Genomic DNA, 26,074 nt, shown 5'->3' with positions numbered 1-26,074 from the left:
TTCCGCTTTAAGCACCTAGACAGGGAGCATGAAAATCTGAAACGCAATGGCTGACGTAAACGATGCCGAACTTTTTCAGGATTCTCCTTAATGCCGAAATAATAATTCTCTGTTAGATTTCCTCAGGGGAAAAATATTGCGCTGCCAATAAAAATGTGTCGACTTAAATACACGTTTGGTCCGTGAAAAAAAGAAATCAGTCAAGAAAAAAAATCTCATATTTGCTTCAAGTTCGAAAAAGTGGCACCGGGTGGACAGGAAAACCAGGTCGAGCTTTCCTCTCAGTTTCGTTTCTGGGCGTTTGCAGGGGCATGGATGGATTCACATGTTAACGCGCATTGAGGAATTATTAGGTGGATGAAATCCACCGTGGATTCAAAATAAAATTATTTATAAATATTATTATGCATAAAGAAATAATATTTAATAAGAATTAGATTCAAAAGGAATCCACTCCAAGCCGCGAGTGCTTTGAGGATCGTATTGTGCCTGGGTCATTTTGTCGGACCGGAGGCGGGATGAAAGAAGTTAGACTTGGTCTAGCATGGCTCAGGGACCTCCCCAGCAACATGCTTGGATGAGTCCCTAGATCACTGATGAGGAACTCGAGACGCTTCAAAGGCGTTTTACCAGAGTGCTGGAACTGCCGGAGGATCACGTCAAAGCCTCGAGACTGCTTGGGAGTCAACGACAATCATCGTGCGAAGCTTGGGGTAGAGAGTTCTGGTGGCATGGGTGGCTTGGGATCTCAAGACTCCGAGAAAAGCTAAACTACAACATTAAGACATTTTCGTTGGTGAAGGAGCACCGCGTCTTCTACTTCCGGCAAGAAGACGATTGGAATGTTGCCCTTGTTGGCAGCCCATAGCTGGTGGTCGAGCAGCTGGTGGCCGAGCAGCTGTTAGCCGTAGAACCTGGGGTTCCAGACTTTATTCCGGAAAGAGACAAGATTAAAAGAGCCTTAGTCTTGGTCCATTTGCCTTGCCTACCTTTAGAATACTTGGAGAAAGCCTCGATTCTGGAGATTGCGGCTGAAGTCGGCCGGCCGATAACGCTTGACAACTTCACCGAGCAATTCCGGAAATTGGGTTGCGCCCTTGTAAAGGTAGAGATCAAGCACGCAGACAGTGAGATCCCACTTCTCTGCCGTATATTTTTCTTTTAAAAAATTAAAATAATAATTAAAATACAAAAAGTTGTTGCTCATTTTTTTTTGATTAATTCTAGAGTTGCATCTATTGGGCCTTTTTGAGTTTGAAGCTGTGTGAATTATTTCAGCGAGAGATCAACATTAGGATGGGTCAATATCTTGGTTTATGTTAACCAGTATAGTAAATGAGAAAATTTGAAGGAATCAAGATTTTTCAAGACCCCAACTTTATATTTTCAGATCAAGATATTCGAACCCCGATTAATATAATGATTTTGAGATATCCAACAAAATGCAATGATTTCAAAATATATTAATTAAAATTACTTAAAAATAAAAAATTTAAAGAATATTAGTGGCTCAGATTTCATTGGATTATATCGGCTGTGATAATGGGATCAACATTTCAATATACACATTATATTGGAAGATGCTAGATATTAAGACAAAATGAGATCTTTACTGAAATGAAAAACTTGGATCCATTTTAGCAAAAGAACAAGCAAAACTACAATACCCTTTTTCTTTTTTAAGAAACTAGCAGAGGCTAACTTAAAATTTTTAGAAACGTCAAAGAATAATTAAAATAACTAATGCTGTGAATTTCTTATTGCTTGGCAGTCTAAATAGCTTGAATAGTGCCAAAACAGAAAAAAAAAACAAACAAAAAAGATAGTTAAACGACAATTTATGGGAGTTCTTTGTGAAAGATTTAAATATCTGCTATGTTAGCATTGGTTAACAAACTTTTGTATACCTATTAGTTCCAGGCCCAAATAACTTTGTAAGTACGACAGTGTCTCATAGTATAAAATGCACTTGTTCACAGATAAAAGAGAACCCGACTTTATTGGAACAAAAAGGCAGCTTAAGAGGAATTTTATGCAAAACTAATTTAGAAGTCATCTCGAAGTGCAAGAAAATCTCACCTTACCATGTTAATTAATGAGGTAATATCTCCTGGATTCTACATGGTTCTTTGGAGTGATTAAAGTAATAGGAAGGTTCTCATCTGCGGATCAATTTGGTTTCTTTTTTGAAAATGTGGTGGGTATTTTATTATGGTTCATTAATAAAGTAAAATTTTAGTTTGACTTGTTAAAGATATATTCATATGGGAATGTATTATTGAAACGTAACCTGCATTTCATTGTGGATTTTTTCGCAAAGCACATTTAATATTTTGCCAATATTGCATATTAAACCTCATCTTATTCCTATTTACAAATCGATCTAGTTAAAGTTATAATTATTCGCAGAGATGTCTGTACCGTTTGGCCTGAAGCTAGCGCAGTGGAACGGCTGGCCAAGCCGGTGTTTGGCCTGATGCTTGTCTCACTCGAATGGCCTGTCATGTCGGGCGGGTCACTTTAGAAGACATTTTTTTTCCAAGATAAAGTAGACAAAATTTAGAAGATTTTTTTTCCTAGGAGACTGCTTTAGAAAGTAATTTAGAACTAGAAAAAGCTCTAAGATCCACATGATGCTATCTAGCACTCATCCTTCTGTAGCGCATCGCACCAATCTACTTGAGTGATGATGGATGTGGCCTGAAATTGTCAAAGTTGCTTGCGGTGATTTGAAGCAAAGAATCTGCAAATAATACAGCACAAGATGTGACAATCAAATTCTTCCACTTGATAAAGGTTGGGAACACTAGCTAGTTATAAAGAAAGTGAAAATTTAATTTAGTTTGTTCATTTGGTATTTAAAAAAATGAGTTTAATTTGTGGCTTTTGCTACTATGTTTTCTTATTATTTTTGATGGAATTTAAGAGCTGATCCGAGCCATCAATTGATGGGGATGTTATGAGAAATAAATAGATGAAGATTAACAATCAGTTTTTTATTTAACTCTTGTCTTTTATTTCGAATTTTGGTCACATCTCCCCCCAATAGATAAAGCCACAAATAGGTCGGGTTGACGCGTGACTCGACTCGACCCGACTCGATTAGATCTAATCCGACCCATTTTAAAGGACTCGTGGGACGGATTGGGTTCTAAAATTGGATATATTCTATTTTCCAGACCAGATCTGGATTTTGTGAATTCGGATCTGACCTAACTTGACCCGATCTGTTTGAAATTTGAACAATTTTGGGTTTGCAACCCTACGACCTAACTCGAACTGAACGTACTAAACCATTTAGGTTTGCGGGCTGCCGGGTGCAGGCCAACCGCCTAGCTAGTGCTTGAGCCTCAGCCCAAAGTCTTAACTCTTTGTTCCTAATAGCTGTACTAAAGTTGACAATGAGTAGAAATGTGGAATAATATAAGGATAGCGAGCTTCATAGCGGTCTCAAACTATGGGGTTGTATTTTTTCATGAAGTTAGGTGAGTTAGATAAGACATTGGTGCTCGTTAGGGGTATGAATGCTTCTATTTATTACATTTAGTTGTGATGAAATCAAAAGAAAAGAAAAAATATATATGTATGGAAGAATTTATTTTCTTAAAATGAAGAGGAAACAAGAGACGCAGCAACATATAGTGGAATTGGTGTTACAGATCAAATCAACTTTAAAAAAGACAGCAACTATCACTGATACCAGAAATAGGTGAAGGACCCAAACTTTTAGTGTCATTGGGTCAAGGCTTTATTTGGTGTTAGGTTTAGTGGTAGTCAGACTTTCGCATGTAGCTTGAGCCTCCTCAGTCTTTGTTTTATACAACTTACTGCTTTGGTTTAATGAACTAATAGTGGGTTAATAAATGGCTAATAATATCTGCACTCAGTTTATACCTAAACTCAATTATGCCAGCTTGTGCTAATAATATCTCAAGCATGTTCTACATATTAAAAATGATAGAATTAACCCATTTTTAAGCAAAACAAATATTTATTCGTTATCTGTGTACAACATCATCTAATTTCTATATCTCTATCAATCTTATTTTAAGGAAGTGAAAATTCTTTACATACAATTATTTACAGTATAAGCAAAGTTATTAGAGTATTGGCCTATATCCTTATCTGGACCTGATCTGGATCCAAATTTGTTTGGTTGGGACTGGGTTATATATGGACCTGACCCCACCCGAATGATCCGTTGGATCAAAAATTATTGTCATGGATATAACTCGACCCGATCTTCTATTGGGTTAGATCTGGGTCCAACATTAGAATCTAAACCAAAAATCGGATTGGGTCGGGGTCACTCATGACCCGGTCCGACCCGACATATTTGCACTCCTACCTATAGATTAAATCTTGGGGAACCTCGAAAAAAAAGAGTAAATTACAAAAACCATCCTGAGATTAGGAGTAAATTAAGCTTACACCTAATAGTATAAAAAACCTACACTTACCCCCGTGAGGTTTATTTTTATCCAATACTTCAACCCATAATTTAATAGAATGTTAGTCAAACCGCTAACTTTTAATGGGACTCAAATACCGCATTAGAAATTTTTTGAAAATGACCAAAATAACCTCACAAAATTTTTTCTGAGGTTTATGTTTATTACACTTACATCCAATATTTTGTAAAAACCTATACATATACCCATTTAAATTGACAGCATTAGTGAAACTGTTTATCTATTGTAAAAAGTTAAAATTACCTCTATAAGAAAATAAGACAACTCTTTCACTTTTTCGACTCTCAAAATTTTTTAAAGTATTATATCTTCAAGAGTCTTCTTTCCTTTGAGATTAAGCGGCTAGAGGCTTTTTTCTGCTTTACCAGCCCACCACGAGTGTCCCTTCCCAATGAGCATTCCTTCTAAACGAGCGATCAATAACAAACTTCCTTCTCAACCAACATCCAACGATGAACATCCTTTCCGACCAGCCTCCGTCTTCCCTGATCAGGTTTTGTTCTCGCTTCCCCACCTACTACATTATAGGGATCGGAGATGTCGGTATACTATTTGCCGATTTTGAGTTTTATCTATCCGATACTGTAAACATGATTTCTTAATATTGTCATTGTAAATGAGGATTCCTATATCTATATATGGAGCTATCAACCTATCATCAAAAAAATCCAAATAAGTACATGCGCAAGAACTCTTCTTTTTGGAGAGTGCATCAGTTGCGGTTCCATAGCTAGGCTTGAACTATGGATAGGCTAGCTCAAGCAACAAAACTTTTGATGTTAGTTTTCTGCAGCAGAAAATTTTAAAAGCATCAACTTGCTTGAGAGATCTAGATTACTTTTTCCTTAACACATGGCTCTTTTCTGATAATTCATCAAGATCAAGCTCAGATCCATGGCGCCTCACGGCTGTTCTCCTCCGTATGTGACGTTATATCACTTAAGGCTAGTTTGGTCATTTTTAATTTTTTTTTTGACGTGGCATTTAGTCCTATTTAAATTAATGGTTTGGTTAACATTCTGTTAAGTTATGAGCTAAAGTGTTGGATAAAAATAAATCTTAGGGGATAGGCGTAGATTTTTCAAACTATTAGATATAAGTATAATTTATCCCTAATATTAGGATTTTTCTGTAATTTACTCATCACACAGGGCCTTTGCCTCGATGCCTATAGCCGCTCGAAGCACGTCTTCACTGATCCCTTGTCCCTTCCCCTCCTTCAGGGTGCCCTTTGTCTCCTCTCCATCCCCGGCCCTCTTGAGTAGTCCCCATCCAAGACTGTTATGAAGAGATCGCCAAAAGCTCCGACCCTTCTACCTTCTGTCACGATCTCATCTACAAGAAATTGATGCAGATAAAAGCTCCAACGAGACAGGTAGAAGCAGATATAAGGTAAGAGGGTTGAATATGAAAAAGGAAAGGATTCTGGATTTAAATATAATAAAATCAAATATGGTGGCATGTACCACTGATCATTTGGTCATTCATCTTAAGCTATACAATTTTAAATAAAAAGCTGGATTTATTTACTTGTACAGAAAACGAAAATGCACTATTAACAGTTTATTCAAGTTAGGCTACGACAATAAGAGCTGATCACTTGTCTTTAATTATATAATTGTTGGCCTAATGTTAATAAAATCCACAAGCTATCCAGGCTATCCCACAATAAATTCATCTTTTATTTCCTTTGTATTCCTCCACCGGCAAAGGCTGAATTAAAAATTATTAGTTAAAAGGCATGTTTTAGTGATATAGAAATCTCATGAAAAGATAGGTTAAGATAAATAATTTGTAATTTTCCTATTGTTCCTTAGTGTAAACAGCTATATGTTGCCAAATCAAGATAAAAACAATATGAGCTGAACATCAATAAAACCAAATATGGTAAGCTGCACCACTGGTCATCTAGCCATTCATCTAAAAGCTATTCAATTTTAAATAGGGGTTAGAATTGTGTACTTGTACGGGAAAGGAAAAGGCACTGTAGCAAAACCTCTAATTTATTAAAGATCTATTCAAGTCCGAATATGACAATAAGAGCTTACTGGTCTTTAATTATATAATTGTTGGCCAATGTCAATAAAAATCACAAGCTATCTAGGCTATCCCTAATAAATTTCACCTTTTATTTCTTTATATGCCCATTGGCAAAGACCAATTTTTCTTTTTTGGTAAATCGGATTTATTAAACTAGTCTAGAGTAAATACATCAATGAAAATTAGAAAATAAAATATCTATCAATTTAGAAGAAATATCTATCACAGCCATCCATAAAGTACCTCCGGTGCGATTGACTTTGTGTCGCTATCCAGTTTGTAGTACTATTAGTTTTTCTATAGATATGTGCCATTTTGTAAAACTATACTCCATTCTCCAACATTCCTATTTTAAAGAATAGGTACTGATTTCTAAAGACGGCGAACTAGATAGCCACCTAATAACTGTCAAAGAGTCTTCCTCAAGGATGATGTGAGAAGCTTTTAGAATTTTTGTTGTATATGACATACCTTTTCATGTAGCATGCAATTCTGCCATAAGAACTATAATACCAAACAATCCAACACCACTTGCACTTCTAATGACGAAGCTTGCTTCACCATAATCTCCTCTATTTTGAAGTGCTATCGTCAAAGCCGACTTTGAGGAAACCGGGGAGCGGTGGCTCCCAAGTGAAATAAGACATCTGTGGGATCACAGGATCTGTTGAATAGCCACAATTTTTTCCAACAATCAGTGATCCCTTCGGGGTAGGGCCTAGCTAGATGCTCTCCTGAGGATCATTCTAGAGCTTCGAACATTACTTTGACAAAAACATTCATTTCTTTCCAAAAAAAATATGATAAGCAATATAACGCATCAATACAGCCTCTATACTCCGATTATCTCTAACGAATCTCTCATTTATAGTCCGGAGGAAGGCATCAAGAGAGAGAACTAGGATGGTCGCTGCATCAAAAATAGGGGCATGTCTCCAGATTTGGGTTGCCAACCTGCTGTCTAGAATGACATGAGAGATGGATTCTTTTATGTTAGGGCATAAGTTATAATAATTTGTGATGTGGAGGCTATGCTGGTGTAAAATATCGCAATATGAGAGTCAATTCCATGCTATTTTCTACATAAATAAAGCAATCTTAGGATGAACGCTAATTCTGCATATCTAATCAACATTTCAAGTTGATGGGGCTTCTGTCTTGAATTTATTTTTTTAAAAAAAAGTCTACATCTCGAACCAACAACCCAGATGAAGGGCCCTATCCCAATCTATCTACACTGTCTAGAATAAGAAGAATTTTAGTTATATAGAAAACTCATGCAAAAAATAGGTTAAGATAAATTATTTATAATTTTCCTATTGTTCTTTAGTGTAAACAGCTACATATTGCTAAACCAAAAAAAAACAATCTGAGCTAAACATCAACTAGGAGAGTCGTATAGATGAGATTTTTGCGTTGAGTAGTGTAAATGGAACTTTCCATATGCATACTAGTTCAAGGCCTTAACAAATCCATGGCTCATCATAGGGGCCATTGTCTCAATTTTATGTGGTCCCAGAAATCTGCAAGCCTTTAGATGGCATTTGGTGACCTAAATAGGATGAGCAAGATGATCTTAGATCACCGAAAATCCTTATTTCGAGATAGTATGATCCTCGAGAATATAAGATCGTCGTATTTGGTATGCTATGTTCGAGTGATTAAAAATTTTCGGATATTCACAAATAATCTGTTTGGTATTTCATAGGAATCCAAGATCACTAGCTATATAATACCAAAATTGCCTTTGATATATTCCATAAAATAAATTTATTAATCATATAAAATATATTATAATAAAAATTAATATTTCTATTAATATACTAATTATTAATATATTTCATAAAAATACATTTATTAGGCCTATAAATTATTAATCTTATAAAGATATATTAATTGTTATTATAGAACTAATATTTTTATTTATGCTTATAATATATTATTTTAATAGTCATATTTGTTTTGATTAGGGAAATAAGGGAAATGGAAGTAATATATTAAATAGTTTCATTGTACAAATATAAAGTATAATAAATATTTTTAATATAATTTAATAAAACCAGAAAAAACTATATCGAGGACTGCCTCGATTGTCTCGCAGAGGTCGAACGCTTCTTCGACTACATAAAGACCCCAGAGGAAAAAAAGGTCAAGCTGGTAGTGTACAAGCTTAAAGGAGGGTTTTGGCATGGTGGGAGCAATTACAAATCTCTCGCACGCGACAAGGCAAAGGACCCATACATTCCTGGCCACGAATGAAGAAGATGTTGCAAGCCCGATTCCTTCCCCTTGACTATGACCAAGTCCTTTTCTAGCAATATCAAAATTGCCAACAAGGATCATGGTCCATAAATGACTACACCGCCGAGTTCTACAGGCTTTCTGCTCGCAACAACTTGGAGGAGACAGAAATACAATAAGTTGCTCAGTTCGTGGGTGGACTCCAACAGAAAAGGGTCTACCTCCAACTGGTTTACAGTCTCCATGACGCGGTCTAACTAGCTACAAGGGCCGAAAAGTAGTTGGAGTGGGTTACTCAAAAGGGCCCCACCTACGGACGAGGCGCCCCAACCCCTTCAACAAGCGAGCTCACTTCAAACAAAGGCTCCTCTTCGAGAGGCCTCACCCATTGTGAACAAAGAGGTTGGCAATCACCAATCCAAGTCGACCGGAGGAAACAACGCGACACGGGTTTCTTCCACCAATCCGTATGCTCCATCGCGAGAAATTAAATGCGACCGGTGCAATCAACCAGGGCACCTATCCAACCAATGCCCAAAACGAGCGATGACCAATCTCGCCGAAGCCGACAATATTGACGAGGGACACGATGATGCATTAGATGAGGAGGGCTACGACGATGAGGCCATCACCTACGAGGATGAAGGGGAAGCTCTCTCCTTCGTGGTGCAATGATTGATATACACACCATGCCAGGAACTTGACTCCCAGCAGCATTGCATCTTCCGAACTAGGTGCACTGTCAACCAGAAGGTGTGCGACCTCATCATCGACGACAAAAGTAGTGAAAACATTGTTTCCAAGTCCATGGTGGAGAAGCTCCAACTCCCTACAGAGACGCACCCAACTCCCTACAAAATCGGATGGCTCAAAGACATTGGTGAAATCAAGGTAACTTTGCGCTGTAGAGTTCAACTTTCTATTGAGAAACATTATGAAGATGAGATATTATGTGATATAGTGGATATGAACACCTGCAATATTCTACTAGGCAGACCTTGGCAGTTTGATGTGAACACCATCCATAGGGGTCGAGACAATACTAATGCCTTCACCAAAAATGGGCATAAGATTGTCCTTGGACTTATGCGAGAAGGAACTCGTCCCAAGCCTTTCCGAGTGGAGGGACAATCCTTTCTAATTACTAATAATTTTTAAAGTGACCTGAAAGATACTGAAAAAATCTATGCCCTTGTGATTAAAGGAGAGGAGCCCAAATTGGTAGAGTTTCCAAGAGATGTGCACCTCCTACTTCAAGACTTTAAGGACATCATGCTCGAGGAGTTACCTGACGGCCTTCCTCCCATGCGAAACATTCAACACCAAATCGATCTTATACCCAGTGTTAGCCTCCTAGACCTTCAACACCACTAGATGAGCCCCAAGGAGCACGGGATCCTGCAGAACTAGATGGAGGATTTGATCCGCAAGGGACTAGTTCGCGAAGCACGAGCCCTTGCGCGGTACCAGCACTGCTGACCTACAAGAAGGACAGAAGCTGGAGAGTGTGCATCGATAGCCATGCCATCAACAAAATCACCATCAAGTACCGCTTCCCCATCTCCCGCCTGGACGACATGCTCGATATGCTAGAAGGTGCCAAGATCTTCTCCAAGGTCAACCTTAAGAGCGGCTACCACCAGATAAATGAAGGAAGGCCTCTACGAGTGGCTTGTGACGCCATTCGGACTCTTGAATGCTCCGAGTACCTTTATGCGCCTGATGAACCAGGTATTCAAATCCTTCTCTAGCAAGTTCCTTGTTGTTTACTTCGACGACCTCCTTGTGTATAGCTAGATGAAGGAGGACCATCTCGAGCACCTACGGCAAGTCTTCATCACACTTCAAGAAGCCCAACTTTTCCTCAACCTCAAAAATATTATTCTTTATATTTGTAAAAATATTATACTTTATATAATTTAAAATTAGAGGGTAATAAAACCAAAAAAAATAAGCCTAATGGCTTGAATGTCCCTTGGGGCAGTTTTTCAAATTTCAGCCCCAGATCACTGCCCTGGAGTGATCTTGGATATCCGACCTCAAAGAGGGTATCCGATCACTAGGTTAGGCAATAATTTGAGAAGTGGAGGTGGTTTGGGATTACTGCCACATAGAATCGTTGTTATACAACTAAATGCGGTGATCTTATCACCTCCATCCGTATCATTCTTGATTTCGGGATAATCATCCAATACTAGATGCCCCCTTAAAAATTAACTAGTAATTATGATAAAAGCTAAAACAACATATCATCCTCTACTCTGGAGAAGTATGATTAGGACCTTACCAATCATACATAAACATGAAGGCCACATGATCGTGTAATGGCTCTCCGAGACAACAACCAGGATTGTTCAAACGAGTAAAATGTTGAAAGAGGAGATGTGCATCCTTTGTTACTCTTTCTTCTGCAATATCATTTAATCGTTAATAACAAAATTCTGTTGACATGGTTGATTGAAGGTTCTTTGTTGGATTAGTTACTTTGGAAGAAATAGAGGATGGAAAAGGTTGGATCAGTTCTTGTAGTTGACTTAGGAAGTCTCTGTACTAGGGGAGGAAATATAGTCCAGTCAACTAAAGCTATACCGGCTTGGGGGCGCTCTAAAATATAGAACTTCATATTTCGAATCAATAAATCCTTGCAGTCAAAAAACAGATCCCCAATTTTCTAATTTTTTTCATAACAGCAAAAGCGTGCGATCACACTGACCATGTGAATTTAGCATGAACAAATGACCCCCTCCCATATTCAAGCATAGAGACAATACATTAACGCGGTCCTGCAATAATACAATACGTACTTATATGTGTCTATATATATATATATATATCATATACTTCTAACAGTGGGCTGGCCATGTAAATTAGCAAAAAATGAAGTTTGTACGGACTGTAAATGTTTTGAGACTAGAGTTGATCATGGCCAGATTTGGACACAAAAAATACTAAAATTAAATTTGATCTAAAATCTGACTAAAAGTATTTGAGACCTGGCCTTAAAATGCATACGACCCTTAAAACTCAGCGATAGATGCAAAATGCATTTAAAGACGGGTTGAACTAAAATTGTAATCCACCAGCCTCGCATGACAGCCATAGCCATTAACCTACACGGTAAGCTAATAATTCAACAGGCCATGCATTTCACCAGGCAAGGGAGTGCTCAAAAGGAAAAGTACAACATCTTCATACCAGATTAATATTTGTCTGAAGCCCCGCCTTTGCTCATGTCCGTAGCTAGTTGCTCCAAATAATTATAAGATGACCCTCCTTTCCCTATGGTATTTTTGATTGCCAGTCTCATCTCTTCAGCCTTCGCCCTCACCTTCTTCCCGTCCTCAGAGTCCCCCATCAAACACCTGACTCCCCTCTCCAACTCCTCGGCTCCAACGTATCCCCCTCCCCTTCTGTCCACCTTGAGCTGCACAGCCACCCCAAGCATCCTCTCCATCTCAAAAGCATTCAGGTGCTGCTCCGCATACAGCGGCCATCCAAGCATCGGCACCCCGAACCACAAGCTCTCCAGGGTCGAGTTCCACCCGCAATGCGTCACGAATCCCCCGACCGCCTCGTGAGCCAATATCTCCTTCTGCGGCACCCAACTTGGCCACACCAATCCCCTTTTCCCGGTCCTCTCCAAGAACCCCTCGGGCAGTACTTCCCCCAAATTTGCATCGATCGGGTGCCAGAATTTCCCCGTCGAAGATGTCCGGAGACACCACAAGAACCGGTGCCCACTTCGCTCCAGCCCGAGAGCCATCTCTCGCACCTGTGCTGCGCCGAAGCTGCCCATGCTCCCGAAGCACAAGAACAGCACCGACGCCGGTGGTTGCCCATCCAACCACTTCATGCACTCGTGCCGCTCGGAATTAGCCTTATCCCCGTCATCCTCAAGGGCGATGACTGGTCCTACTGGATAGATGGCCGGCGTGGGGTGGCCTGGCACGCAGCGGCCCTCCATTAGTGCCTCCAGTGGTCCTGGCTCTAGCTCCTTGAACGTGTTAACTATAATTCCTTTAGCTCCCAGATACCGTTTGCCGTGAAAGACAAACCAAGTGTAGACCCGGCTCTTCTTGTTCATTAAGGGAGTCGGCATGGATAGGGGCGGAATGGGAGGAACTCCAGGGACCTCTACGTCGCCTTCCAATTCCCCAAATTCTACCGGAATCTTGTCGTGGAGAATCGGGAGATGGAGCGTGAGAGCGAGCATGGCGGCGGTGGAGGCGAAGAAGATGTAGGACGGGACACCGAGCTCGTCAGCCACGTCAATAATAGTGGTGGCAAAGAGATCGAGGACCAGAGCGGCGACAGGAATGGAGGATAGGGCGAGGGCGGCCTTGACGTGGGGCTTGTAGCTCTGGATGTAGAGGGAGATGAAGTCCTCGGCGCCGTCGGTGTCGGTGGGGGCATCAACAGGCGGGAGGTCTTGGAAGCGGATATCGAGGCCGGAGGAAGCGACGGACTGAACGTAGGGGGAGAAGGTGGAGGCTGATGCCGGGTTTGGGGGTTGGATGAGGAGGACGGTGACGGAGAAGATCTTCTCCTCTTGTTGGAACCGGAGGAGGCGTTTGGCCGTCTCCACCATGGGCACCAGGTGGCCGGCGCCCCAGATCGGCAGGAAAACCAGGCTGATTTTTCCCATCCTCTGTCCCTCCAGGAGTAATGCAGGGGAATTGATGGATTCGCAATTGGAAGGGCTTCAATGTCCCGCAGCCCTAGGGCGGAAGGTAGAGGCTGACGAACAATGACGAACTTTTTCGGGAATCTCCTCGAATGATCGGCGGTTACCGAACTAATAATTCTGCCTTAGGCTTCCTCGGGGGAAAAATATTGCTGTGTCAATGGGGTCGACTTAAATACACGTTTGGTCCGTTAAAAAAAAATGTTGTCAAAAAAAAAAAAAAAATAATATATTATATTTAGTTGTAAGTTTGAGAGATAAAAAATAGCATATATATAAAAATAAAATTTTTATATTTTATTATAAAAATTATATCACATACAAAAAAGTTTAATTTTTTTCGGTCCGAAACTAAGATTATTTTTTCAAAATACTCTTAAGCTTTTAAATAGGATATGATAAAAAAATTTATTAAAAAAATAATAGCTATTTTATACAATTTTTTTTAAAAAAATGTATTGTACTAAATATAAGTTATTTTGAAATATGTTTTTTTTATAATCAATTAAATATGTAAAACCTATTTTCCCAAGTATCATATATGCATGCACTAGCTTCTCAAACAAAATATTTTAATATAAAAAATTTCACAAACCGGACGAGCCGGTAAAAATATGTGCTGACTAAATTAGTAAAAATATTGTTACGCAAGAGAGGTTTTTATTCTCAATAAGAAAGAAAGGAAAAGATTAAATAATAGGAAATGAGGTGTCCACTAACTTGATGCTATTGATAAAGTGGTGGTTGTCATGTGACTACCGAATGATTGTTTAATTTGGTAGAAATAAATACAAAATAAATTTAGATTAGATTCGTGCAAGAAGCCCTATGCAAGTTGCAATAAGATAGCGAATTCCCATTTGTCTATGGTATATCTTCGTTTTGAAAAAGTAAAATAATATTTAAATCACCAAAAGTTGTTGCATATTCTTTTGCGTTAATTTTAGAGTCGCATATTTTACATCTTTTAGGTCTCTTTAAGGTTCAAGATATTGTATATCTCAATGAGCGATCAAGATCAAGATAGCCTAGACCTTAGTCTATTTGCACTAGTATGATAAATAAGAAACTTCAGAGTAATAAAGATTTTTTTTACTAAGTCGGACGGATTAAATAATGAGTATAGATACATCCATAAAAATCAAAAAATAAAATATTCAAAAGTTAGGCAGAAATATTTGTTGAAAAATTTTAAAATATAGTTCTAGCGTAATTGGCCGCACAACTCGCCATTCAATCAACAGCACTTGTAACTTTCCTATAAATATGTGATACCTCAATAAAATAGGGCACATATCATCCACCAATAATCATGCAATCCTAGCATGAGCAGGAGGTGGATCAAAAGACCATCTAACAACTGTCGAAGAATCTCCCTCTTAATAAATGTGAGAAGCTCTCAATTTTTACATAGCATAAGTCAATCTTTCTCATGTAGCTAGTAATTCCACCATCTGCACAATTGTATTAAAAATCTTGACACCTCTAGCAGCTAATATAGTTCCACTGGCACATCTTATAGCAAAGTATGCTCCACCAAAAGCACCTCTTTCTTGTACACTGCTATTAAAATTGACCTTGAGAAAGGAGAGGCTGGTGGCTCTCAAGAAAAATAAGATACATATAGGGATGCAGAAACTATATAAAAAAAGCCACAAACTTTCCTTCTATCAAAGGTTCTTTTGAATCAAACACATAGGCAAACTCTTGAGCTTAGATAAAAACTTTTAGCAAAATTAGCCGAGCACTAAACCTAGTACTTTGAAAAAGACGATCTTATCTAGCCATCCAGATTTCATAGGTGATACAACACATCAAAAACTGCTTCAAATCTTTTATCTTTGCTAAAAGACTTCTTTTTAATAAAACTCATCAAGAGAAATATTTTAAAAAATAGAAGAATCCTAAAGGGGGGCTACCCTCTAAAACCTTGGCTGCCGGTGTGTGCCTGATTAGAACATGAGTTCTGCAGTCCTCAGTATATAAACATAAATCACGATGACTTGGATTAAGAAAGGCTCTTTGATGTGGAAAATCTCGACATGGTAACCGGTTCCAAGCCACTTTCCACATAAATAGTGCAATCCTAGGATGAATACATATCCTCCAAACCCAATCAACACTATGGTTTAGCTGAGATTTGACCAAAGATAGTTAATAAAAATAGGTTATCTCAATTGTCAAGCCAGAAGATGGACCCTATCCTAATCCATCAAAGCTATCGCCACCCAATATTGGAAGCAAAAAGATTTTATCTACTAACTCCTTCGCCAAAATTAGAGAGAAAAGGCTGATTCCATCTCCTTTCTCCTCCAATAAACAGATCCTTTGCCACAAGCCCTTGTAATGAAATAGAATCAACGTGAGTAGGCCACCGAGCTAAAGCATATGAGGGCTCGTTTGGTTCGCGGGAAGCATTTTCCTTCCTAGAAATATGATTCCTGGGAAACAAATTCCTAGGAAGAGGATGCCTAGGAAAGTACTTTTGGCATGTTTGGTTGACCATGAAAAAGTGACAAATTTTCAAGGTGCTTATGTTTGGTTGGCCATCCACTTTCCTAGGAAAGTTATATATAATTCCTATTATGCCCTTAATAAAAATTAGGTTTTTAATGCCTCTTTAATGCTTCTTTAATGCTGAAGGGACTTTTTGGGAAAAAGTAAAAATGGAGTGATTCCCGCCTCATGGGAAAGTAACTTTCCCATGTTTCTCATGGGAAAGACTTTCCCATGAAATGTGGGAATCACATTCCCATGGGAATACAACTTTTCCTTCTCTCTCTTTTGAAAACTCCAACCAAATAAGAGGCATCTCATTACTTTCCCGTTGACCACACTTTCCCCCTTTCTTTTCCCGCGAACCAAACGAGCCCTGAATGTATCTTCTTCCAAATTGGGGAACTACTAGGAGGACAGGTTGAAGGCATAAAAGACTAAGATCCATAATTCACTCTCATTAATGAACTCCAGAAACCATCTTGTTCCAAAAGAAATCTCACAGCATGCTTGGTCATTAAAGCCTCACTTCTAGCAGTTAAAGAAGGAATACCCAAACCACCCTCTAGGATAGGTTGATAAATGCAATCCCAAAAAATCAAATGCACCTATTTAGAATTATCAGTTGAGTCCGATGAATGTTCCAAATCATGCTCTCCAACTTTAAAAGCACACCTCTGGAAATTATAGAATTGGTCATCAAATAGATGGGAAGAGCAGATAGGATAAACTTTATAAAAGTGATTCTACCCATCATATATAGACAAATCCTTTCACTTCCATCCCTCCAATCTATCCAAAAATTGTTGTACAATATTACTTAAATCACTTCAAGATGGTCTCCCTCCAGAGAAAGGAAAACCCAGATAAAACCAGGTAATATCGATCTGATTCTTTGATATGAAAATGATTTTTTATACGTTGCATGATAAGTGTATTAACCTTCGGACTGACTTTCACCATAGATTTTTCAGAATACACTCTCTGATCAGAGACTTTACAATAATTCTTTATAATAGTAGACGAAGCTCAAACATTAGATAAAATATCTCGGATAAATAAAATGCGGCCATCAGCAACAGGAAGATAAGAGAGAGTTGCCCCCACTAAAGCAGGCTGATATATCCATAAAAAATTAGCTTACATACAACAAATAAATAGGAAGATGGAGGACAACCTTGTCTCACACCAATAGAAGAATAGAAGGTCTCCGAAGCAATACCATTAATTAGAATAGCAAAAGGAGCTATGGTACAAAAATTATACATAGACCTGATTCGACCCGAATGATCTGTTGGGTCAAAAATTATAACAGTACATCTGACCCGACTCGAATGATCTGTTAGATCAAAAATTGTAACGGCAGATCTGATCCGACCCGATTTTCTATGAAATTTGATCTGAGTCCAAAATTAGAATTCAAATAAAAAACTAGATTGAATCAGGCCACCCATAATCCAATCCGATCCATTTGTATCCGTACTTACAATTCATACAGCCGATACGGCCATTATTTTAGGAGCTGGCGGCCCAAACCTCTAAAAAGAATATTTTCTCTCTCGGCCCTAAATATTCCATGAACTTTTTCCAACGACGGCCACACATACATACATGTATGCAAACATATCAGATGAGATTGCGACCGTCTATTGAAATGCTACCTTCCTATTATACCCATGACGGGTTTCACCGTGCTGAAATCCACCGACATCTTGCGCGGGTCTCCATGGTCTTTTGCTCCCGAGCTTTTAGAGACTTCCACCGCCTTGTAGGGATTAGGGAAGAAGTTTGCCTCAAGAAAACCGTCCACCTTCCAAGAATCCTAGAAAAGGGGATAATCGAACCCTACCAGAGCAAGAACGAGAAGATGGCTACGGAGAATGTGGTAATAGCGGTCATCAGAGCTTCCCGCCCGTCCTTCCGTAACCCCCACGACAAGGTCGCCTTCGCCGTCCATGCCTCCTTCCTCGCCGCCGGCTTCTCCCTCACCGCCACCGGCAAGAACGCCTTATCCGATAATCCTCCGATCGGTGCGTCTCTCTTTGATCCCATACTTCTTAAAGCTTGATTCTTGAACCGAAAAATCGTGTGTTTCTTTTTTTCAAAAAATTTGGGAATTTGGGAAACACGGTCCTTCAATCCCGTTCAACTTAACTAGATTGTTGAACGAAAATAAAATGATTCTTTATTTTTTTTGGATAAATTTTAGGTGGGGAAGAGGTGGGGATCGAGGGGTGGAACGAGCTGGAGGACAGCTATGGTTTCTTGTACTCCAAGACCGAGAAGGGTCAGAAAAAGAATGTCTTGGTGAGGTGCCTGGTGATCGGAGATATCCTTGCGATTGACGGCTTGAATCTTGAGGGAGAGCAGAAGGAACCATTCAACCTCCAAATCAAGTATTAATTTTTTTAAGATTTTCAACTCTTAAGGATTATAACTTGTTTGATTTCTGGGTTGGATTTTTAATTTTGTTTGGTTGCAACATATTTGAAGGGTGAATGATTACTTGTCTGATGATAGAAATCAGATGAGTAATTATGGGGAGTTGTACAAGGATTTGAAGGGCCTCGTCAAGAACTTGAATTTCGGTATCTTGGCCAAATTGGAACCCAAGGTTGGGAGCAGGTTTGTGAATGAAATTGCCTCTGTACTATTCTTTTCTACTCTTGCCCATGTTCGTGGTGCTTTCTCATTTCGGAGTAGGTTTCATTTGTTTGATAGCTGGCAAAAATATGATTCTCATGAATAACCACTTCTCAGAATTGCAACCCAAAAATGTCCTTTGTTTCTTTAGTTATGTGCTAGTAAAATCCATTTTTTTAGAATTAAAGCACTAACTAATGTAATAGTTAAAACTAAAACTTGAAAAAGTAAATAAAGCTTTGGTTACATGAGCTAATATCATACTTCTTAGGAAAAGTCAAAATTATATATAAATTGAGATATGGTGAAATAAATTGATTAGTGTAATAATTATGAATGTCTCAAATGCTAACCAAATCAACAAACTTGTAGAGTTTATTTAGAAATAAAATAGAACAAAGATAACTTGCAAAACAAAAAAAAATCTTATCCCTATTCAACCTGACCGAATCAAACTTAAATAGAGCTAATGTTTAGATATAGGTCTAGATTAAGATACAACTTCAAAATGGGTCGGCTATGGATCTCATGAAATTGGATTCAACCTAACTAGGTTTAGATGGACCTGCTTTGATGCAATGAAGATTGGTTAACAATTTCGAGTTTATGTTAGTTGTGGAATAAATTTTCTGACCTAGCTTTCATGCTTTGGCAGGTCATCCGAGATCTTTTCTTGATCAAACTTAAAAATAAAGTACAATCGATCTAACATCCCCAAGAGTTGGCCAAATATGTCTAAATTTTAGTTTCAAAATCAGTTTGGGTTGGATCTCATGCATTCGGGAGTCTTATGTAGTTGAAAAGGAGTCACCAGCATGTACTCTCATCTCTTGCTAGGGTACAACTTGGCTTGAGAAGATTGAGGTTTTTATTTTTGTTAAAGTTGGAGTTAACTTTTTTGGACAATTTTTTTAACAAAATATTGATCTTTTTGTTTGGATACATCATGCACCACATAGGTTTAAAGCTTGTATTTATTATAATATTGTAAATAATTTATTACTCTCCTTTGTTGTATCAAAGCTTTTATTTAATATGGTAATATTTTTGATAACTGATGTCTAATTAAAGACAAAGCTTAGTTAAGATCACTATGTTTATTAATAGCATACTGAAGCACAAGATGATGTGGCAGCCAACTTGGCTGCTTTTTCTTTGATTTTCTTCACAATTTTTCTGATTTTTGGAGATAGGAGAGCTTTCTCTTTCTTGTCAATTTAATGTATTATAATTATAATGTGTCAAAACAAGGAGTATCAGAAAAGTGGTTGTTGGGACTATGATTCTCATTGGAAATTTGGGATTTAGGAGGAAGAGAACTTGTAGTGTTGCTTCTTTTGTTGGTTCAGATGTTCATCTGCATTTATAATTAAAATATGTACAAGGTCTAGGATAGATGACTGTAAAATATCTTGTTATCCTTGAGCTACATGTATATATCATGGACATCCTTATTCTCACTACTGTGAAGTGTGGGCACTAACAAATTGTGGCAGATCTTGCCTTTTGTGTCTACTGCATATTGCTAGAATTGTGGGTGCTTTCCATCTAGTGTTGGTTCTATATTGAATGTTCTATCAAATCAATAGAATCATCGCAATTTCACTTGCAAATGTTAAAGCTGCATTGATATATGGTTGTGCAACCCTAATATAGATGTCAAACTTTAATTCTTTTACACTGTGGACAGTGGTGAAGGTTTGCATAAAAGTACTGCCGAACCTGCTATCAGAATTCCAGTTGATCATCAACCTCAAAATTCAGGGTATGCACTAGCACTGTATTATTTTTGGTGCCATTAAACCTTTTCTGCACTTTGCTTGCTTGTTCATGAAATTTAGCTCTTTAAAACTTTTGAAGTTATTTTGTTGGTATATTGTCGATTAAAAAGGTGTAAACTTAGTCTTGGTATAATAAACCAAAGTTAGTTTCATGAATTAGCAATTTGATTAAGCATGATATTCTGGTTCAGATGCTTGGTGAACTTTTCTTTGTTTTCCACACACACACACACACACAACATGGACAACAAAATCTTCTCTAGCTTTCTCTTTGTCAGGAAACACAGCCTGCTGGATGGCTAAATTGCTAACTATGTTGTGCTTAGGCAGTCGGTGAATATAGAATTGGCTAAAGAAGACTTGGATGAGAATTTCGATAAAAGGATTGCACATCTACAATTTGGAAACTAACTTAATCTACAAAGCTGGGACTAACGTATTACGAGACAAGCATTATTGATAATGTTCATGTTGCTCAAATATTATTTTTAACTTGGTGTTTAATGGCCAAGGTTCTCTCCCTGCTTGATATAACATGAAACAGGGCTGGTACCATCTTTATGGCTTGCTTCAAAGGTCTTATTTCACTATTATCTGTATCCAACACCTAAATTTCTAATCAGGAAGCATGTTTGTTTTACATGTTGGCATCCATCCTGTACGTCCCTTTATCAAGACCATCTCTAGCTGATGCTAGATCACCTTATTCATTGCCTAACATTCTGATCCATACAACATGAGTGGCCAGTCTAATGATCAAGGTTGTCAGACTGGCTACTCTGGTCTTAGGCCGTGAAACCTTTAGAGCCTACACAGTTTGCATATCCTTATTTTGATATGCTTGTGCTCTATGTTTACTGTCTAACATTAAATCTGTACAATGAAGCGCTAGATACTGAGTGATGATTTTATCTGTCTGGGAGATCCTTGACAGTAACCTCTCAAAGGCCTAAGTAGGATGCTAAATTAAAAATTTACCTGATAATTTATTAAATCTATATACAGATATTGCAACTTAAACCTCACTTCTAGATAGATTTAAACATATATTGAGTGTGGAAAGTGTATCAGAAACAAGGTCACCAACTATTTAAGTTATATTCTCCAGGCTGTGGGAAGCATATCTATCAATAAAGGACAATATATTTGTAGTTTTTCTGAAAACTACAAACAATACATAAAGAATAAATGTGACAACTAGAGCACCAAGCAGTTATTAAGTACCTAGACAACTTCCTAGATATTAGCCTGGGAAGTCAAGTTGTTTCCCTACCTTTCACAGAACACTAATCTTTATCTAGGATTTTCTCATTATGGTTGCTCTTGGGTGGGAAGAAAGGCATTAAACCTAATTCATGTTTATCGTGGAAGTCTTTCTTCTTTCAAAAGAAATGTGTGGTTTTAGCATGTCACAAGAAATTATTCAAAACAGAAAACTGGAAAATCATAGATTGGAGGAAAAGGCTGCCTTGAATTGGTAATGATGGATGTGCACAAGGGAGAAGAGGAGTCAGGCAGAGAGCTTGTCTTTCTTGAAAATACTTGGCCCATAATTTGGGTAATTAGTATCCAGATTTTGGAGGAACAAAGCTATAGACATCGTGAAGTCTTATATTTTCAAAAAAAAAAAATTGCACAAAAAATATTTGGGGTTTTGGCATTGAGCATATGTGTACTGGGTTCATTTTTTGGACATCAGTGTTGCAGATTGTCAAATATGCATAGAGGTGGATTCCACACCTTAACTCTTTATAAAAGGAGTTAATGGTTAAAAATCAATCATTGACTATTTGATTCAAGATCCAAACTGTTGAACATGATCTACACAAAAAAATGCCTAGAAACCAAAAGTCATGGTTTTTTCATGGTCTTTAACATAACCATCAAGTACGTGTCTAAATGGGTGATTTTAATTGCATGATATTGTGCTTTATTATGATTTAATCATCAAAACCTAGTGAATTTAAATCTACCCATGTTCTTAGATTTGTAGATCATGATCCATAATGTGGGTTTTTAAGTTATGTGGCCTATCATGTATTTTGCAGTACTAGCACAATTGATACCATTCATATTTGTACCAACTTGATGCTAGGTTAGAGACTAACAAAGAATTTTGGTTTCTAGGCATTTGTTGGAGTGTAGGTCATGTTCATTAGGTTGGATCTTTAATTTGGATAATCCATCCTTTATTTTAAAATCATTAACTTCTTTTTTAAGGAGTTAAAATAACATGTATAGTCTAACTTGATATGCATATGTAATTTTTGTTTTTGTTTTTTTGCAAATACACTTGAGTTTTGGTGAACTTAACAACTAACTGCAAAACACAATTAGGTAAAGTAGTTTGTGATGATGGTTTGCCTGCAAATACAATTGTCTGATGATTCCTTCAATGTTTGTGTCGCATCTTCAATTTGCACCTGGTTTCATCCTATACAAGGCATCCACATATTTTGTTAATTCATTGTTTTTTTTTTGAAGTAATTTCTCCTTTTCTGTTGGTTAGTTTAACACATGCATTGACCTATCTGATGCTTGAATAACTTTTAGATTCTAATTCGTCTATTTTTTGTTCATTTGTTCTTTTGTGCATAGTATTGTATATCCTCCTATTCCACCGTTTGAATTTAATGATGCTTTTCCTGGACCCGGCAGTGGCTTCTATCCTGAGAGGTTTTTTTTTCCTAGTCCCACCATAACCATTTTGTAGTCTTGTAACTTGGCTTTGGATATTTAGCCATCATTTTGTGCTTTTTCCCAGGACCTCTGGTGTGGGTGGTGACATGCTCGTAGGTATGTTATCCAATTTTTTTAAAAGGCCATTTATTAGTAGGCTTTTTTTTCCAATGTTGCTTAGTCTTTGCTTTAATGATGCAGGGCCAAATGATCCACGCTGGTTTGGTTCTGGTAAATTTCCTGGTTCTCTTGGTGGACTTCCGTGAGTACACTATCTCTTTCCTTATCAAAAGAAAACAAATATTTTTCACTTTCATTTTCTCTGTTTGTCGAACTAAAACTCTAATTATATACAATTGAAACAGGGGTGTGCCACCGGGTGCTCGCTTTGATCCATATGGCCCTCCTGGTGTCCCAGGTTTCGAGCCAGGTCGTTTTGCAAGGTACAATTGTTGTAGCCTTTCTGTAATTAGATGCTTTAGCTAGTGATTGATGTTGTGTCTTTAACTGGCATATAGCAAGTGTAGGAAAAACCAATAGTGTAATTACTTGTTGGACTGACAAAGCAAGGGGTTGTTGATATGCTTATAGCTAAAATAATTGTTGAAGATACTAGACAAGCACCTTATTCCTTAAATTCTAAAAGAAAAGCATCATTCATTTCAGAATAAAGACAAACTTTTAATCGCAAGATTTTTAAAAAAGCCCTCAAAGTGGCACGGGTAATCCATTTCTTCTCCTGTAGCTCTTTAGTTATCAGAAGTTACCATTCATGGTTTCACAAAGTTGCCTTGGTTAGAACTTGGATACAACTGTTTAGGTCTAAGAAGAAAATACCCATTGTCGCTTGTGAAAGAGAGCCCGTATCCATTCAGTAGGTGCTGATCAAATTGGGCCTTAAGGTTATTTAGGTTTATTAAGCTGTTAAATTCACTTGTCGCAAGTCATGTGACTAAATGTTGGTTGTGCTGCTTTCATTGGTGAGTTTATACCTTATGTGCTCATTTTCTTATGGTGAATTTTTACAGGCGACCGCGACAGCCTGGGAGTGGTACTCATCCAGATGTTCAATTTTTCCCCAGAGATCCTGATTGTATATAGGCACCTGATGGAGCATCAGATCCTTTCATGCACTGAAGTTTTGATTTTCTCAGAACATACCCTAACAGTTACAGGTATTTTATAAATATAATCGTTGTTTGATAGATCAGTTAATGGCCTGTAACTTGATGTTTGTACAAGCTACTGTTTTGGTTTGACTTTTTTTGGTTAGTTTATAGATGAAATAGATGTTTGAGCGATCCAGTCAAGAACTGTAACCTGATGTGCGTATGAGCTCTCTCTTTGTTTTTCCTTGTTTTTTTTCATTTCCTCCTGGGGGGTTCGCTAAATTGTCTCAAAGCAAATCTCTCATCTTTTTTTTTTTTTGCTGCAATCCTTGAGTCAATGACTGATATACATGCTTATAATTTTCAAGGCTCAAAAGAGTTAGGATGCATAAATACATAAGATTGCAATGAATTAGAGACTGGTAGAATTGATAAGAGCAAGGATAGTAGCTATTTATTTATGCAGGCATGGCCGGTAATACATATTAGCTAACACGGAGATAAGCTCGGAAAATCCTGTGATTCAAACACAGGCATGAACTGTGCTTCAAAATCTCATAGGACCACAAACACTACTCCTATACGCCTAATCAGGCACTAATATGAGCTATACTTATCTGGGACTAAATTTGATCCCGGTCCCAAAAACACTGAGCATCAAAATCTACGACCTATTAGAAAAAACAGGTGGATTCATCCTTTCCCACTTTGCATTCAACACTGTTTTCAGTGTGCTTGGGGTGGATTAACTACTATGACGGCTTGATGGAGAGTTCAAACTTGTTATGCACTGCAGGGAGCTTACATGCCTAGATAATCATCCAGGAAATGGATGGCCGTCGCCCATCTCGAAAATAGGGAACGTTGCGTTGGGTGCCAAACATAATTGATCGCGATGAAGGCGACATCCATACATGTCCAAGATAGATGGTATTGTCGGCGTGTAGGTAGAACGCATACCAGAGAATTCTGGCTCACTTGACTGACCCTTGTTGTAGCCATTGATCATCAATTAATGTTTTGCACTGCAAGATGAACCAAAGTGATCCTTCACTTATTTTTTATTTGTTGGTGTTCCTTGATAATCTATGTGTTTTCTAAATAATGGTAATAGGCTACACAAGATGTTGGACATACAAACCTTGGATAATATTTATGCTTGAGATAGGTAAGAATTTTGGGTTATATGAGGGTATTCTCCTCATGATACCATTAAAACAAAATTTAACTCATAAGTATCAAGAGGCTTAAATAGCAAAATGCTGGACATACAGTTTCACAGGATGCGTTTGGCTTTTAGGTCACAAGATGTGTTTGTTTTTTTTAAGGTGCACAACTGCATGTATATAGCCAATTGGACTTTGCTCAGTTGGCATCCCTCTTTGCATGGAGGGTTCCAGTTCAAACATCGATGATGACCGTGAGAACCGACCTTGAATGAGCTGTATTAGGCTGAAGTTGTCAGGCCCAACCGATTTCAGCCCACACTCCAACCTAAGAAGGAAGAATCAAAACAGAGGATCGCGATCCATGGTCTACCGGGTATCAAGCAATGGAATTATTGCATATTATAGGACCATGTTAGGTGCTAATGGGTTAAACTATTTGGAGATAGAATTTGTTTGTCTGGCTGCAGTCACGGAGAGCTGGAAAAACAACTTGATGCTTTCGATTTTTTTTTTTTTTTTTTTTTGGAGTTTGGAAATCCAAAATGCAGTAGTTCTTTCATCTCTTGACCTGCTCTTTTTCCCCCAAGAAATTTTTGATTTCTAACTTTGGCGCATTGTCTGTTTTTCTATTTAAAAAGTGTCACGCCCTAAATCCAGCACCCGGATTTGACATGCGATACGGCTGCACACTCCCTAGCGTAGAGCCCTAGAGAATATACAAGACCCAAAAAAATATAATACAACCTTAATATCTATAATC

General features: G+C 38.0%; 2 protein-coding genes across 3 annotated transcripts; one reads left to right on the top strand and one right to left on the bottom strand.

Annotated features, from left to right (window-relative positions):
* Positions 1–5,628: 5,628 nt before the first annotated feature.
* Positions 5,629–13,563, bottom strand: LOC103707156 (UDP-glycosyltransferase 71K1-like). Its single transcript, XM_039126090.1, has 2 exons — positions 11,949–13,563; positions 5,629–5,807 (listed from the first exon to the last, which is right to left on the bottom strand). Exon 1 carries the CDS (start codon positions 13,396–13,398, stop codon positions 11,953–11,955), a length of 1,446 nt encoding a protein of 481 aa, XP_038982018.1. The 5' UTR covers positions 13,399–13,563; the 3' UTR covers positions 5,629–5,807; positions 11,949–11,952.
* Positions 13,564–17,690: 4,127 nt separating this feature from the next.
* Positions 17,691–24,460, top strand: LOC103707207 (probable proteasome inhibitor). 2 transcript variants are annotated; one of them, XM_017842818.3, is made up of 9 exons: positions 17,691–17,963; positions 18,143–18,329; positions 18,427–18,558; positions 20,267–20,341; positions 22,956–23,033; positions 23,122–23,153; positions 23,238–23,298; positions 23,402–23,479; positions 24,065–24,460. In XM_017842818.3, exons 1-9 carry the CDS (start codon positions 17,801–17,803, stop codon positions 24,135–24,137), a joined length of 879 nt encoding a protein of 292 aa, XP_017698307.3. In that variant the 5' UTR covers positions 17,691–17,800; the 3' UTR covers positions 24,138–24,460. The 2 variants fall into 2 exon arrangements, with proteins under 2 accessions (XP_017698307.3, XP_017698309.3); XM_017842820.3 differs by lacking the exon at positions 22,956–23,033.
* The last annotated feature ends 1,614 nt before the right edge of the window (positions 24,461–26,074 follow it).

Source organism: Phoenix dactylifera, chromosome 4, assembly GCF_009389715.1.
Source record: "Phoenix dactylifera cultivar Barhee BC4 chromosome 4, palm_55x_up_171113_PBpolish2nd_filt_p, whole genome shotgun sequence".
In the NCBI taxonomy this organism is placed as follows: Eukaryota; Viridiplantae; Streptophyta; class Magnoliopsida; order Arecales; family Arecaceae; genus Phoenix; species Phoenix dactylifera.
This window is presented reverse-complemented; position numbering and strand designations above follow the sequence as displayed.

Excerpts from the sequence above, each read along its gene's own strand:
- LOC103707156 (XM_039126090.1), bottom strand. The coding sequence starts at position 13,398 with ATGGGAAAAATCAGCCTGGTTTTCCTGCCGATCTGGGGCGCCGGCCAC.
- LOC103707207 (XM_017842818.3), top strand. The coding sequence starts at position 17,801 with ATGGCTACGGAGAATGTGGTAATAGCGGTCATCAGAGCTTCCCGCCCG. Across the intron at positions 17,964-18,142 it reads ATCCGATAATCCTCCGATCG|GTGGGGAAGAGGTGGGGATC; the intron begins GTGCGTCTCTCT and ends GATAAATTTTAG. Across the intron at positions 23,034-23,121 it reads AGTGGCTTCTATCCTGAGAG|GACCTCTGGTGTGGGTGGTG; the intron begins GTTTTTTTTTCC and ends GCTTTTTCCCAG.